This window comes from Sceloporus occidentalis, unplaced genomic scaffold, assembly GCF_023333645.1.
Source record: "Sceloporus occidentalis isolate IW3139 unplaced genomic scaffold, rSceOcc1.0.p SCAF_25, whole genome shotgun sequence".
In the NCBI taxonomy this organism is placed as follows: Eukaryota; Metazoa; Chordata; class Lepidosauria; order Squamata; family Phrynosomatidae; genus Sceloporus; species Sceloporus occidentalis.
In genome coordinates, this window is record NW_028317005.1 from 10,653,583 (window position 1) to 10,670,577 (window position 16,995).

At 38.6% G+C, this 16,995-nt stretch overlaps 1 protein-coding gene across 5 annotated transcripts in view; it reads right to left on the bottom strand.

Annotated features, from left to right (window-relative positions):
- The window catches only part of LOC149300387 (MDS1 and EVI1 complex locus protein EVI1-A-like), a 107,452-nt gene that overhangs the window by 10,865 nt on the left and 79,592 nt on the right, over positions 1-16,995 (bottom strand). For 2 of the 5 annotated variants that reach the window (XM_089485365.1, XM_089485364.1), the window contains exons 2-7: positions 15,279-15,413; positions 7,294-7,396; positions 6,702-6,918; positions 5,999-6,146; positions 5,345-5,498; positions 517-1,867 (exon numbers count right to left, since the gene is read on the bottom strand). In XM_089485365.1, coding sequence (XP_089341491.1) covers positions 517-1,867; positions 5,345-5,498; positions 5,999-6,146; positions 6,702-6,918; positions 7,294-7,396; positions 15,279-15,413 — 2,108 coding nt within the window. Of the gene's footprint in view, positions 1-516; positions 1,868-5,344; positions 5,502-5,998; positions 6,147-6,701; positions 6,919-7,293; positions 7,397-15,278; positions 15,414-16,995 lie in introns of those variants that run through there. The other 3 variants (XM_089485363.1, XM_089485366.1, XM_089485362.1) reach the window with 3 other exon arrangements.

Below are 16,995 nucleotides of genomic sequence, written 5' to 3' on the forward strand. Positions count from 1 at the left end.
TCATTCTGGGGCTGGTTTCAGACAAATATAAACATGGTTAGTAATATTATTTGCAAAGTTTTACAAGTCTATACGGCAGAGATAATGCATTGAACTGAGCAGTATTTTTTAATGGCTATGGCTAGTGGCTTCACAACTCTTAGAAATGCTACTATATGAGGCGAGACATATTCTGGAAAACAACATGCAGTTCATTATACATATTTATAAAAATAACTAATTAGATAAACGATTGGTGCAGCAGAATCCGTAAAATAGGATTTGGGTTTTTATTTAGTTTCATGGATGGAAGGTGGAACATGTCTAGCATGTATGGGCCAATGGCTGCCAAACTCTACCTGAAATAAAAGCTCATGGTTACATCCAAGACTCTTAGGATACTGGGACTCCTTTAATTTATATCTTATGAGCTATGTTTATTGGATGTATTAACCATGACTAACATGCATACAAATGGGCTAAAATGCTTTTAAAAGACAAATATAGAAACTCTGAATAATATACAAAATAATCTACCTATAAATAGGATCCATGAAGAAAGGAGCAGGTCTGGCATGTTGCAAGCAGTGATCGGCTGTCTTTGACTGCTCTATTTCATTGTCTTTTTTCTCACTAAATACGTGATTTTTTCTGGGTTCACTTGTCTTTGCTGTTGTAGCCCGGCTCCTGCTTCCGATGCTTAAGTCCAAAGGCTGGTCAACATTTGAAGGCATTGGTACCGCTGACTTTGAAGAGGCATTTGCCACCTCCTTCTCTTCCTTACGTTTAGTGGTGAGATCAAATGGAGACTCCGCATTCCCTTTATGTACTTTCTTAACTTCTTTTGGAGACTCCGGTTCCACTTTTAAGGGCACGGGCCTTGTGTCTCTGTCAGAAAATGGATACACCGACTGTGAAAAGGCTGGAAAAAATGGAAGCGGAAACATAGAATGATATGGCAATGTTCCTCCTTTTTTATCTGGTAGGCCTACAAGTCCAGTTGAACCAAAGTACTTCTCAGCAATAGAAGCAATAGCTTTTATGGAATCGTTCACTGCTCCTGACACAGCAGTCTGTTCCTCCAAGCAAGGCGAGAAAACAGCATGATTGTTGTATTCTCTCTTACTGTTTAACGCGGCTAGGTTTTGCAGAGGACTTAGTTTTTCCTTATGTATTTTACCATTTTCCTTCACTTTGTCTTTCTCACTTTCAACGTCGCTTTCAAGATCCGACCCAGATGTGGTCTCCAAGTCACTGCCACTTGGAGTACTGACATCGTCGAGGTCGCTGCTCTCCGATTGGTCACTTAATTTGTCCTGTGGTCTCTTCTGAGTGTTACTCTCTGGCAAGTACTCCAATGTTTTAGTTTCACCCATAGCCGGGTGCTTACTCAGTGCTTTTAAAATGTCCTGTGTAGCTGGTAATATCGGAGTTCTGTTCACATGTGGACTTTTGTTGCTCTGGTCAACGCTTGACAATGCCTTTACCGGAGAACTGGCAGGCATCAAAGGAGGTCTATGATACAGTCCGGAAGGGAACAGACCAGGAAAACTAAAAGAGAATCCAGGTGCTGTTGGAAATGTAAGTCCAGCGGTATGCCGAGTAGCACCAAAGTAATCAGCAAGCCCTGCATTTGGATGGTTAATATTAATCATAGACGCCTTGTCCATTGCTTGAGTTCCGGGAAGCGAAATGCCTTGACCAAATAATCCCCCGGCTGCAAAGTGATTCTTCCCCTCGCAAAATCTCCTGTGCTTATTAAGTGAAGATGTGGTGCTGAACATTTGTCCGCAGTCTTTGCATTTGATCTGAGTTCTGCAGTCGGCGTGCATGCGCTTATGTCGGCAAAGGTTTGAAAACTGAGTGTACGACTTATGGCAGACTTCACCTGTACAAAAAAATAAAACATCTTAAATGTATGCTCATCCTTGTGGAACAACCTCATAAATGTCCATTTTATGCCTCACATAACAAAAACTGGACGGTTAGTAGAATGAAGACTACAGTACATTACACGTGAAATGAGAACATTCTTAAATTGTTCTATCTAGTGTTTTTATACATACACATATATGTATAAACACACGCAGACTATTCTCCTACCATCTGATACACGGCGGCAGAGGAGCTCCATGCGTCCAGATACACTGTAAGGTTAAACGCTGCGTACCGGTAAAAGGTTTCCAACTTCCTTTACCAGACATGCCTTTTGCTATTCATCAATGAACTATAAACTCCCTGTTACTGCCATGGAATCTAAACTTGGACCCGTAAAGCGTCCATGTCCTTATTATTCACAGATCAAAGACAAGCTGCAATAAACAATGACAATTCTGAGACACATTCGCAGGGTTTGAGAAAGGCTTCCCAAATTTACAATAGCTCTATTTTGAGCTCGTTGAAGGAAACCGAATTGAATGTATCTCATCCTGCATTGTTGGTTCCCATGAACTGCAATCACGTCCCCCGACTTCCACTCGCACCAGCGCTAACCTTCCTGCACTTGTGAAAACCGTGTCCTTGAGAAGCCAGAACACTTGCTGTCATTTCTCAGATGTTTACCCCGTCATCGAGATGCATTCTAAACAAGCAAACGGGATCCCTGTCAACACTCTGATGATACGCATCTTACATTCCAACATCTGCCTTTGTCATTTATCCTCAGGAAGAAAACACGCATTTCCAAAAATACTTTAGGATTTAAGCTTGTTTTGACTCGATTTTTTTAATATTTCCCCAATAATCAAGTGTGCAATGTGCGTCTGCAGATGTAGTGGCAGACACTTTCCGACCTGTGTCTTTTCTAAATGTTTTCTAAACGGTATAGAGTTGTACCGTGTTGGCCATGGAAAGAGAGAAAGCGATTTGGTAAAGAGGATACGTTTATTGGCTAACGTATAACGGATTGCAAGCTTTCGAGACCACATAGGTCTCCTTTTCAGGCATATTATAGACATGAGCAACTTTCTCAAAAACTTGGAAATTATACGTCAGTTAGCCAATAAAGGCATCGTAGTGACCAAATTTGTATTTTGCGTTAGTTCGGAAAAAGTTAAACTATACAATCCATTGGTTACCCCTAGCAGCTGAAGAGTTAAACGTTATAAGTATACTAATATTTATTGATTTATTTACCCCTTTGCGACATGCAAATGAAGCAATACACCTCACATCTGTCACAGGCAAAGTGACGGGGGACTAAATCGATGGCGGACTGTAATAGATAGTGCCAATACTGAAAGGGTTAAGCACAGGATCCATATGGTAATGGTGCGGAGAAGGGATTTATGGTGCGCAACTTCATTTTTTAGGTGATTACTTCTTAGAAGCCTATTCTATGTGCATTGACTAATTAAACAATTCAGGAAAAAGCCTTAATGGTTACTAGCTAATCACGGTAAGAAAAGAAAAAAAAAAAAAAAAGACGCTATTACGCTAATTAATATGATGAAATCCCTGGATACTAAAGGAATAATGGAGGGCAAAAGCAGTGCATTCAACTGTGTAAGGGAATACCAGCATTAGTATAGCCATCTTGGCGAAATAGGCTGACTTTTTGCATGGGCTATTCCATTGTGTTATATACCTACAACAAAACATCAATGGGGAAGGCTGAGGGAATAGAAATCCCCATACGGTGATTCTTGATGGTGTCTCCATCTACCAGATGATATAACCTTCATACTTTTTGGTACACGCCTCACCCATGTAATTTATATACACATTTCTTGGGAGGATGGGGGTCATGGAATACAAAACCTGCCCCGTCTATGTAGTATCTACGTTTCTGCCTCCCTGTTTAAGGAAACTAATGTCTCTTGGGGTAAATACCCAGCATGTTCCTATATCTGTTAAGATAACGGCACTGGCGAGCCTAAAGCAGTCGCTGACCCCCCTCCCATGACTATGAAGCCAGCACCTGGCTGGATGACCGTTGCATGAGCTGTCATCCGGCATCAGCCAGAGGGTTGAAGCTGTCCAGCTCCAGACTAATAACTTCCATACGCTGGAGCTGAGCGAGACACCCATCTGTTTAGCTGGCACCTCAATCTTTTTTTTTCTTGTGCACCGATAGAGGGGCTGGAGCTGCAGACTCCCCCTTTAGCAGTTTTCAGCACTCTAGTAAAAACTCCCCACGAACAAAGGCCGCAAGCCCCTGGGCGTGTTGGTCTCTCGGCATTCAGTGTAACCCGTTTGTCATTTCTGGGAATGGCGGAATAAGATAGCAGGCGAGAATTGCATATTTTCTGCTCATTAAACACATTAAGCGGTGTGGGCTGGGTATGCTGGACCAATTACAGCATGTGGTTTCTATTTGGCGGAGCTGAAGATTTTGTGAAGGCAATGAGTAATTACCTTTGTGTCGGTGAGCTTTCACTCAAGTCTGAGCAGAATAGTGTAACAAGAGACAGTTGCCATAAACAGACTGGTGGCTACACAGTGTGTGTGGCCCATTGCTAGAAAACAGATAGTACCTTTTACATGAAACTATTTTCACTGCATAATTTAGAAAATTCCCCAGGTCTGCAATTACACGGCCATTGCTCGGCATGATGCGGCTATTAACTTCCTGTTGCTATAAGGAAGAAGAAATGATCCGGAAAAGCATCCTCTTACAGGAATACTTACACATCCATTAACCCTTTGTGTTGCACTACAATTAAGTTCTTGAAGAGCTGGATCATATGCTCTCGATCGGAGCGATTGTTTGCGTGCTCCAAAAAAAGATGGAGACTATGGCTCTAATACATCAATCAAGAAAGATAATAGCAATAACGACTTATTTACCCCATTATTCTGTCAGCTCAGTCCTTACAGACTATACAAAAGAAAAAATATGGTGCCGGCAAAAAACCGTGCTTTCCAATACTCATGAAAATGTCTTATACTGCCTTGTGATTCAGTATTGGCTACTCAAGTGCTATGGCATTATTCTTCCCATCATGCTTTATGTTTCCATCATTTTTTAATATAATTTAATGTGATGCAAAATAGCTGCTATGATGGTTTCCTTATATCGCTCTGCTTCCACAGTTCTTAGCTACTCCTTTTCGGAAAATGCAGCAACTTCATTGCACATTAACGTCACACCGCTAGAGCCGGAAAGTTGGTCTGTGCTCATAAGGATATGTCCGTGATCCATAATGTGCTAGGACTTTAAATGGAAGATACATGATATTCAGCATTTATCAACATAGCAATAAACCACATTACCGTCTCTTGGGTTTGCCGGCGGGCTCTTTTATAATTATCTCCGATATAAAATGATTTTGTAGATATATATCCAGCCAAACTCTGAAATCATCAACAAAATGCACAGAACATAATTAAAAAATAAAAAAATACATGAATTTGAATGACTTACATACAAAAGGCTTGACACTGCTGTGAATGTGCTTATGTTGCTTAAGACCTGATGAAGTTGCGAAAGTTTTGCCGCACTCCGAGCATGCGTGTGCCCGAGCTCCGACGTGCTGGGAACGAATGTGCCTTTGGAGGTTGCTGGGATCTGTGAAAACCTGCTAGGAGATGAGTACATGTGAGTTAGTATATATCAAGAATTAACTCGTTCTAAGCAATTTACATTGAAATTTACATTAATAAACATGGATCACGTTCATCAATACTGCCTGACCAATTAAAAGTCTTGAAAAAAAAGGCAAAAGTGTGATTTTGTGCCATTTACATGCCGATTTCTAAAAACCTTATTTTTAATCACCAGTATTAAAGCATTTTGAAATCTACATCAAACTTTTTCTAAGAAGAAAAAAAAAAAATAAAAGAGTGATGAGGTCCTGAAGACATAAGCAACTTTACTTCTTTTCTACGGTGGCCCTCTAAAAAGGAAACACAACTTGAACCTAATACTCCACTTACTCTTGGGCTAATACGGCTTTATCCATTTTTTCTTATGATAAATTGGTACAGACAAACAAAGCCTTTTGGGCATTTAAGGGGGGCCGTTCCATTCTTGTGAACGTCTCCAGCCCAGGAATGACCAAACACAAAGTCACATTACCTTGGAGCAGTTTTCACATTCGTAGTGCTTTCCAGTATCGTGGGACATTTGATGGCGGATAAGGTTGGACTTCCAGTTAAAGGCTTTGGGGCACTGGTCACATTTGTATTCTCGCTCTTCTGTGTGAGATAGTAAGTGTTTGTCCAGGCTAGCGAAAATAAAGTTTAAAAGCAAAATGTTACTTGATAACCAGGAGTCTTTTACTACAGATGGACAACATTGGAGATTTTCTGTTATACCCAAGTACATCTTAGCCAGTCACTGGTTGGGTTTTTTGTTTTTATAGTTTGGGTCATCAGCAGAGACAATGGATTGGATTCAAAGCCTGAGATAAGTCTAGCACTAAAAATTAAACCGCAATCATTACGGAGATTTCAAATGAGATTTTAAAAAGTAATCTCATCTTTCAGTTTCATTTTTTTTTTTTTATGGCAATCTATGCGACGATTTCTATTTAATTACTTTTTGTAGATGTATCTCAAGAACTATATAAAGTACAGTGGCCAGTGAAAATTATATATAACAGATCCTCTTGGGTTACTGTGTATAAGCTGTAGTCGCTCATCTGCTTAATGTGTTTGTGCGCACATCTTAAAGCTTCTTTCTATTAACCTGCCACCGATTACTAAACAAAGGGAGGTGTATGTATATTTTCACGTTAAGGATGCACAAGTGTCAAACTAGGTTTGACCGTAATTCTGACCTTTGCATGTCCGGAAACACTTGATCACATTCTTTGCATTCGTGTGCGTCCTGCATATCACTGAGGTCGCTCTTAACGTTCATGCCGACTTGAAAGGTGTCTTCTACCATAGAAAAGGCCGAGTGCGGCGTACCACAAGGAAACTTCTGATGGTCGCTCAGCTCTGCTTTGGACTCGAAGAGCTGGTCACATTCTTCACAACGATACTGACGCTCCTCTGTAAAACAAACCCTCTACTTAGAATAGTCATGAAAGACTATATAAATACGAATGAATGGTATGCAAAAGCAAGAAAACAAAAAAACGGGTCCAGGCAGACACATAAAAGCCCATCCTTTCTGCACACTTGGGAATTATTGTTTGTCAAAAGGCAAAAGAAACCATACGGGTAGAAGCTGAAGAGCTCTGTTTATGCCACAGCTACGTCTACTTCTTCCAAAGCGTCTTAAGATACAATAGGCACCAACTACGCATTTGGCCTTACGTTTATCAATTTATAGTCACAATCCTGTATCTTTGCATTAAATTGTGCATTTAATAGCGTGGGCACATCATGCTTTTTTTAAACATTGAGGGATGTTATGATGCTAACCATGGATATCCGGAGCCATTGTCGCATGGGAATAATCTTCGCTCTTCATGAACAATAATAACTCCTCGCCGGGATTTATGTCAGCTACAGCTCTGTAGAATATCTGGAAAACAAAGACTGGACAGTTAAAGGCAGTTAACATTTTTAGCCATGTCCACAGTGCTAAGTGTAACCAACATTTTATTTTAGTTGTAATTTACAAAGTCTACCCGTAGGTGGCTCTAAAAGCCAACTGAGCATTCCGTTTGGGACATGGCACAATTATTCCTACAATAAGAAGGCTAATTACCAATATATATTACAAATTAAAAAAGTTCTATTGATTATCGGCACAAGCCAAGCATTATAAAATTAATAATGGCTTTTGATCATTCAGTTGACATTAACATTCATTAAAACATTTTTTCAGCAGCATTACAAAATGTAATTCATAACCACTTGATGTTCTAACATAAAAGATTTTGAAACCGAAATAACAGGCAGACTAGATGGACCAAATGGTTCTTATCTAGGATTAAAAACACTGCGTTTCTATAAATATATGTACAATTTGCACCCTGGTCAATACCAAGACTTCCTACCCTCAGAGTGGTATGATCCATAATGTAGCGTTCTTTGGGGCTGGTGACCAGTTTCGTACGTTTTGTAAAGCCGTTTTGCCAAGTATGGACAGAAGATAGATTTCTCAGTACTGTGGGGGTTTTTTGTTTTTTTTTAATACCCAGGTGGTGTCACAGAACTTGGCAGGTATGATGTTTTCATTCTTGTGTACTCTCTTTTTGAACAGGTAAGGGATTTTTTTCCCATTGTACTTTCTACAACTTTTGTCTGATTTAGTAGCCTGCTGCCTGCTCCAGCACGCAATTTGAAATGAATATCTTCTTTGCCTTATCTAGGATGGGAACATACCTAAATAACACTACAAATGTGAGAGACGAGTTTCACTTTAACCAGAGAAACAGATTTTCCCTGTCAATAGGGACAGCTGGCATATATCAAATGTTCATCAAATATCCCAGGTGTGGGAATTCTCCATGTATATCCAGACTGTCTTGTGTTTTCCCTTAATCCTTCACACTGTGTACCCAAAGCTTGGAAGTGAAGTCACCATGAAATCTTTAAAAACATCAAGGTCATTAGATCACTGAAGCCCAATTGGATGTTCCAAGGCGTAAAACAGCTTAAATTTGTACGTTTTGGTTTTTTTCAACCCCATCCGATCTAAAAACCCAGTGGAATCTCTCGATTCGCAAGTCCCCCTCATCCTATAATTTGTAAATGACAGTCGTGAAGAAGTTTACGTCACAGATTGTTTTCTGCCTTGATCCCTGCTGTATCTAGAATACCTCAAATATCCTACCAGGAACTGCTAAACAATCCAAGATATGAAACTAAGATGTGAACATGCTTGTCTCGGCTTTATCAGCACGAGCAATGTCAACTGCAAAAGCTTTCAGCAACCTGGAGTCGCTGCCAAAACACATACATGACTCTAAAGTACATGAAGCCGAGACTCTGGATTGTGACTTGAAATAAAAATTCCTTGTGTTTGGTTTTCAATCTTGAGCATTTCCTGCTATTGTCAGATTTTCATTTTATAAAACCCTTTTTTTCCTAAACTGAAGTCCATCACACCACTTGAATATTTCTGAGATATCAATTCATCCCCCTCCTCCCCCAACTTCAAGACGTCTCTGATACACGGAAGGCTTTTTGGAATTGAAGCCAATCTCATGGACGATCACTGGCAGTGTCTATGTTCAAGGGATGATATAAATTTAACAAAAATCTAGTGGATATCGCTAAACAAAATGTTCGCTCTGGAAGTTCACTCCCTTTAGGAACAATGAGCTTCACTCAACACTTCACTTCACCTCTTTTGGCAGCTTTCATGGATTCAGCGTATTGGCTTCCTTTCCAGCAGCATGTTGACATTTGAATTGTGACATATTAGAAGGCTTCTCGGAAACAGGCAGGTTGGGAAGACAATACTCCCCAAGACAGTTGAGTTTTGCAATACCCCCCTTTTCTCTGCAATTGTAAACACTGCTGTCTGAAGTACTTTTTTGTCGTCATCAAGGGGAAGGCTTTCGACTTATGCAGAAACGCCGATGGTGGTTGCTGCGATAAACGTACAGATCTTACATTAGGTAATGCCTGACAACGTGGGAGACCCAAGAGTATATTAATACACATCCCAAATAATTAAAATAACGATGTGGCCAAGTACAACGGAGGTCCGTTTATGCAGGGGGGGCCCGTATGTAGACAAGCAGTGAACTGAGAAACACTATTCATCTTCTATAGAACATAATGATCCTCTACAGACCAAATATATATGTATTAAAAAAAAGGAAACGTATGTTCTTCTGGAAGACATTACTAAACAAAGCTTCAGAGAGGGGCTGATTTTATGGAGCGATCAGTTTCAATAACACTTGTGATAAGGATTTCCATTCGTGTTATCACTAACCTGGATTACATGTGAAATATGTTGTGATTTTGCAGGTTATGAAAACTCTGCATTTACGAGGATAAGATTTAAAAAAAAAAAACAAAAAAAAAAAACGCAAATGGGGGACTTTCTCAGGCGTGGTAACTACATACAATCCGGCTCAGAAAATTTATGGACATTTAATTCCACTAAAGCATTGCAAACTACACCTCGAGGCCCTCCAAGATTTTTATTTTGTTAGTCTACTCGTGAAAAATGTTAAAAAACTGCTCTAAACTTTTGGAAAATCAGATCAGCCACGCGTCATGAAGGAGGATTATAAATTGGCCAAAAAAAAATTCTAAATAGCGCATTTAATGTGTGTACCGTGTAACCGTTCCTGCAACCACATCCACTAGTGTCAATGGACTAACGTATAATGGGCGCTATTTAAGCTCCCTAAATAAATAATATAAGACGTGTCAAAAAATGTTTTGGTAGCCCTGCCAAATAGCAGCCAAGCCATTTATTTATTTTTTTTTAAATGTAGCAATGGTGGCGTTTTAATGCAAACATTTTTCTATTTGATCAGGAGGAGAGCAAACAGATTTGCCGAGGCATCTTTAACGATTCCCGACCATTTGATAAGGTGGCGTCTATTAAATATAATTTACACTCTGCAATTTAGAAAAAGGCTCAGTGGCAGCTGTTGACATGTGAAACGGCTGGCGCCTTCGTGATGTCATAACGGACTCTAAAAAGCAGGGGTATTTAGGAAAATCTATTCGCTAATGCATTTTTATTTATGTATTTATTTGGTTGGGCTCGTTGTGGAACTCATCTAACGGTATGATAAGGGAAGACCCAACTCTTCTCGGACATAAATTAAAGTTCTTCCACAAGGTCTCTACCAGAAGGAACAGAAGAGAGAAAAGTACTTAGCAGGAGCAGAACATGAGCGCTGAACTTCATGCATCATAAATTATGTTCACATAAATACATTTTATACAGCCGGCCACTGCCCTCTTACACAAGACTTTATTTATTATGCAGGGCTGGAAAATAACCTTTTCACTGCCAGTAGGAACACCGACACTCCGGCATTTCTGACACTCAAACTACAATTGTGCACTTCTTACACTGATCGCCATCCAAAGTAAACCATCTCAAAATTTACCGTCCTAATAATTTTACTGTTGACCTATCTGGTTTAATGTCATACGAGCACACTGGTGAACCGGAATACTATTTATCATCTTGCACTATGGAATAAGTGAAGCACATCCTGAGGTTGGGGAAGGGGGGTGTTAAATCTTCACTGTCTGGTGATATACAGGTCATTTCATTTAGGATTAATAGACTATTTGGCATCTCTAAAAATGACAGAAGTGTGAATTATGAATGACCCTTGGCCTGTCTGGGAAGTCATAATAATTGGACTAATAAAGAAAAGGGTCCTTTTAATGTTTCTGCAACACATATTCAGGCTATAGCCAGAACATTGATTTTGTACATGCTTTGTTAAAAAAAACGATATTATGTATGTATGTATATATATATATATATATATATATATATATATATATATATATATATATATATATGTTAGCATAACACAGCTTTATTTATGGAGCAGAAAATAGGCTAGGGGGTATAGTGCATAAAAGAGAATAACCCTGCGCAGGGGGTACAGTGCACAGGAAAGCTCCTGGACGCGGGCAAATAAAATAAACCCAGCAACTCGGTTACACTACAGGACACAACACACTCTCTGGTTTTAAGCGTGTGGGTTTGAGTGGATTGCTTGCCTACTGGATCACACGGAAATACTTGCTTGCGGCTATTTATTTTTTTTTTACCTTGCAACGACATCCAGGATTCCTGTTGTGAATAAGATGATCATTAAGCCACAGCAATCTTATGCTACATAAAATAATAAAAAAAGGGCTTTATCCTCTGGCAGCAAAATCTCGGCTATTGGACTTTCTAGTGGCGAAGAATATAAGCATTTACACAGTCATGGAATATGGAGACATAAAGGATGGCGCTGTTATTTCTAATAAAGAAATGAAAACCGTTCAAGCCATAACTCTTTTGGATGCCACAGGTCAGGCTGAGAATTCCAAAGCGCTTGGACTCTTCTGCGGAGAAAACCATTATATACAACGTGGAGTTTCAGATTAAAATTCAGAACTGGTACCATAGCTGCCAAGACATTTTTTTTTTGATTTAGTAACATACAGGACATTTAAAAATATAATATAAAAGGGTGTCCTTTATCCGCTACAAACCTGGGATCATTACTGCTTTTCACCTCCAAAACTTTGAGGGAATATTTCATATATATCATAAATATTTTGTTAATAGTCCTCTACTTGAATACATGATTTCCGCATTAAGGTCTGATAAACACTCATATTATGTTTATTAATATTATTGTTATCTATGCTAACATATCCTTTTCGGTAGGAAATTGTCTACAAAGTCTGTCTTTGAAGAGCATTATTATATGACATTATTACTGTTATAAAGAACAGATTCTCTGATTTTCCACCAGAGCTCTTAAAATCCCTTTCTATTTAACAGTGATTTATTTAAAAATGGATAGGTGTCCTTATGTATGGGCAATTTATGTTCTTTAACCAAAAGTGGTTAATACACTGTATGTGGAATCGGGAGTAAAATAAATGGAATATTATTATTGTTTTATATCTGTACTGCCACATCTCTGGGTCATCCAGGAGAACCACAATCTTATGAAAATAAGGGCAAACAAATGGTTAAAAAAAAGAAGGAAATTGACAGATAACGAGCCAAATGTAATGTATTGAAATTTTGGAACGCATTTACTGAAACAGTCAACAATATCACAAGTAGATGGATTCGCTGTCTGGTATTCCTTTGGAGAACATATCTCAGTAGTTGGCTAATGATGGCATTTGGTTCGAAGGTCTTTGTACTTAGCAAAAAAAAAAAATATATCTATATATTGAAGAAAACAATTAAAATATTTTAAAATTACACAGTGGAGGGTCAACACTGAGCAATATGATGAGCAGGCACACGGTACCTAATGAGTTAAAGTATCATAAGTCAGGTACTTATAAGTAAAAGATGAGTACACCCTTTCCCTGAATCATAGTGAAAGAGTTGCAAAACGCAAACAAAAAAAAATCTGAATGACTATTTTGTGATCTGCCAATAACAAATTATTGTTCAGCTGTGAAAAGAAAAAAAAAAGCAAAATATTTTATATGGCTGGATAGCATTTCTGGATAATGGAGTCATTTTGGCAGGTGTTGTAGGATTTATCTGTTTGATGGGCAAAGTTTTGGTTAGATTTTTTTTTTATTATTATTTATTTGTTTATGTTTATTTTAACTTTGTTAGCATGTGGGAAACTAGAACTGAATGCCAGCAAGAAGGGTGCAAACCAGGATTTGGCCACGTAGCTCACATTAAATGGCGTTATCACATCATTCTGGAACAGGGCAGTTAGCAGGTACTTTGATAACTTATCTGTGGCTTGGGGCAGGTGGAGGGCAGTATCATGATTGCTTCAAACTAATTGTTCTGAATCAAGATCGTCAACAAATAGTGACCTCCAAATGTCTAGATTCATCATGGGAAAATAATCTAGAATTTAACACTCTGGTTTCAATACAAGTTTAACCAGTTTGTGGAAGAATTTACAAGCATATCAGATACCTAGTATGAATACTGCAGGCCAGCTGGGAGATTCTACATAGCACGCGCTTGATGAAAATCACAGAGAAACATCAAAATTAGTAAAACTATCAAAAAATATTAACATGTGTCTGCAGTGTACTTTAAGAAGTGCAAAGTATTTTTTAATATGACATTCTGTGGGCCAATCTGAAACTGTAGTTAACAAATTTGTGTTGTATGCTAAAATATATATATTTTGGCTGTGTTAACAAAACACATGTTCCAAATGCACCATTTAACTTGGCCTTATAGGAAAAGAGCAACAATGTGTCTGATCTGAGAGCAAAGTAACCAGCAGTGGGATATTTATGCTTCAATGGCATCTGAAGTCAAACACAAGATGGAAAATAAAATCATAAGCAGTAAATATATTAAACATGAATACAATCTCTCAATGTGTGAAGGAGCTTAAAGCTGCAGAACTGCCCCTTGCCTCAGAGTACCTGTATTTATTTTTAATTTTGCTCTGGAAAGGAGGATTATGCCTTAATCTGCAGAACTGCCCCTTGCATCATATAATATGTATTACTTATTTTTCATTTTGCACTAGAAAGGAGGAGATTGTCTTAAATCTGCAGAACTGCCCTTTGCATTATATATCGTGTGTTTTTATTTATTTTTAATTTTGTTCTATAAATTAGGAGTATATAACCTGTATATTATATATATAGATATATAGATATATATTTATATTAAGAAAGGGTGCTATTGCTGCATGTGTGATGGGACTGGGGACCAGGGGATCTGGGGATCTAGTTTCAGGTAGGGTGCAAAGTTTTGCCGCAGACTTTCACAGGTGAACTAATTAGCGGATAAGAGCTGCTGCTGATCGAGTGTCCCAGTCTGGGTAATCCTCTTTCACAATAGGAGTGTTCATTATGTGATGAGCGCTGCTTATTCCCCCCCAGTTGGCTGATCTTCATGGAAATGGGAATAAAACAGACCTGGAGAACCTCTTAAGAAAGAAAAAAAAAAAGTCTTTTCATCCCCCTCCTCCTAAGAGAAGCTTTCTTAGAGCTAAACAGGACCAGGCCAGGCCGGCTTAACCTCACCATTCGTGCAGAATACAGGAGGGGGGGGGCGTCAAACAGTATGCAATCCGTGCCCATTACACGGAGCGAGCCGCCGCACCGAACGCTCCGCCACCGTGTGCAAGAGGTCAACGAAACACAGCCGGGGTTTATGACAGGCACCGGGGGCGAGCTCCGGTCTCACGATCGCAACAATGTACTTTCGCGGCGGATCGAAGTGTGACAGGCGAGAAGAGAGCGCTGCAAACTAATCACGTTGCCTAGATACACCCCTCAAAAGAGATCTCCTAAAGCAAACACCGAGACGGCACAGCGCTGATACTCGGTGGGATTCGCTCCCATTAAAACACGGTTTGCTCTACATATTTCTCACATTTATTTTTTTTTACTAACCACCAAAACACATTAACATATTTACTGCGATGAGCCCGGTAACGATTATATACTTACATTACACAAAACCGTTCGAGACAATTTTCACAAGTTAAACTTGTTGGTGCACCCCCGTACTGGATACAGCTGTGCATTGTGATTATAATTATATATATAATAATTGATTATAGCAGCCATGATGATCATTAAATATCTTAAACATTTCCCATAATTAAATAGTAATTTCGGTTCTGACTTCGATTCTGCTATTTTTTTTTCTATCCAATGTTTAGTAACCATTTTTTGTTTTTTTTCTCTCATTTTTATTTTGTTTTTAATCGTTTAATACTAAAGAAAATGTCCCAATTCACAGCACTGGTCTATGTGATCACAATGGCCACATCCACAGAATTACATACCTGATCATTTAGCTGACTTGCCACCAAATTATGCTGCTCGTAGGTCCCCGCAAACTTGATAAACTTCAGCCAGTTGCCCACATCAGGTTGGCTGGCATCGATGCAGAATTTCACATCACAATGCTCATCCAAGACCTAGAGAGAAAAGCACATGTGAATAAAGTGTGCACCCAGCCTGCTACACTGCAACCCACAGTAAAATCATGTACCCCACGCGAAACCCACCAGTGGAATACACGGCAGAGCTGGGATAGTAATCCAGATCCCCCCATTCACACGTGTGAAGACATCTGCTTTGGGGGATCTGCATCTTGGTTTCATGGCTGCTAGCAGGATTTTATTGTGTGTATAGGAATGTAAAAACAAGGGGACACGGAACCCACTGCTGCTGCTAAACTGAAACATTTCAAGACTTACATAAAAAAAAAAAGTCACTTATCACACTATACACTGCTGTCAATGAGGAGATACAATTCTTGGGCTGATTAACCCTTTAATGCCATCTCGGCATAAAACGGGTTAAACAGAGTCTAGTCAGAAAAAAAGCACACCATTTATACTACTGAAAAATATGCATACTGGAAAAACATCACTATAAACCCGATTATTATTAGTTAATGCAGAAAACGAAGGCTTCCACTAACGATCAGAAATTCTCATTAAGATCCAGAGATACAATAATTATTGTCCCATGTGGGCAGAAATATATTCCCATACCTACTGACTGTAAATGTATTGACAAATATTTAGAAGTACCTTTATTATAAACCGAGATATAAGTTAGAATGTGTAATTGCTCGGTATATACGGTATTATTTACTGGATTCATCTGCATTCATTGTGTGTTACAATTCTCTCTGATCTGGATCTGTGTTGTTAGTTATATAGTTATTTCTCCTACAGTCATACTACCAACGAGTACTTCCTTAATACAACCCCATCTTGTGATTGAATGTTACAGCCCTGCACAATAAGTAATCACCCACAGCAATTGCTAGCTTTTAAGTGTCCAACAAGTTCAAGGGGACATTCTCATGGTGATGGGGTGGGGGTAAACATCTCAACTTGATACAATTAAACACCTTAGAACTGCCCTTCAATAAGCCCCCTGAATGAAGCCCCCTTTATACAACACAGCATCAATCTATTCTGGGTTAAAAGGGTTTGCTCTCCATGCTGAAAATAATTTTAGTTTTAAGCTTGGGTTAAGCTGACCTTTCTAAAGTTAAAAGGAAATTAACTTCTCAACGGTTTGATTTCTGTGTGCCACTATTCCTAGTGAGACACGAATTGTGGATCGCTGGCATCAAAATTATAATATATATTATAAAATATATATTTTATAATATAAACTGCAACAAGGTGTTTTAAAAACTTGTGGAAAAAAAACCCGTTTCAAACTGAAAAAAATAACTTAACTTTACCTTATTGGCAATTATTTTTAGCCAAACAATACAATTTGAGCACTTTTTTCCTATTTTAACGCAAAACGAAAATTGATCGGTCTGACTGTCTTGTAGACAAATATTGTTATTTAACTAATCCATAAAATACATTTTCATTGCCTTACATCAACTACTGTTATTTATGAGTATGTTACATATATATATATATATATATATATAAATATATATATATATATATATATATATATATATATATATATATATAAATATATATAACATACTCATAAATAACAGGAAATGGACACATTACA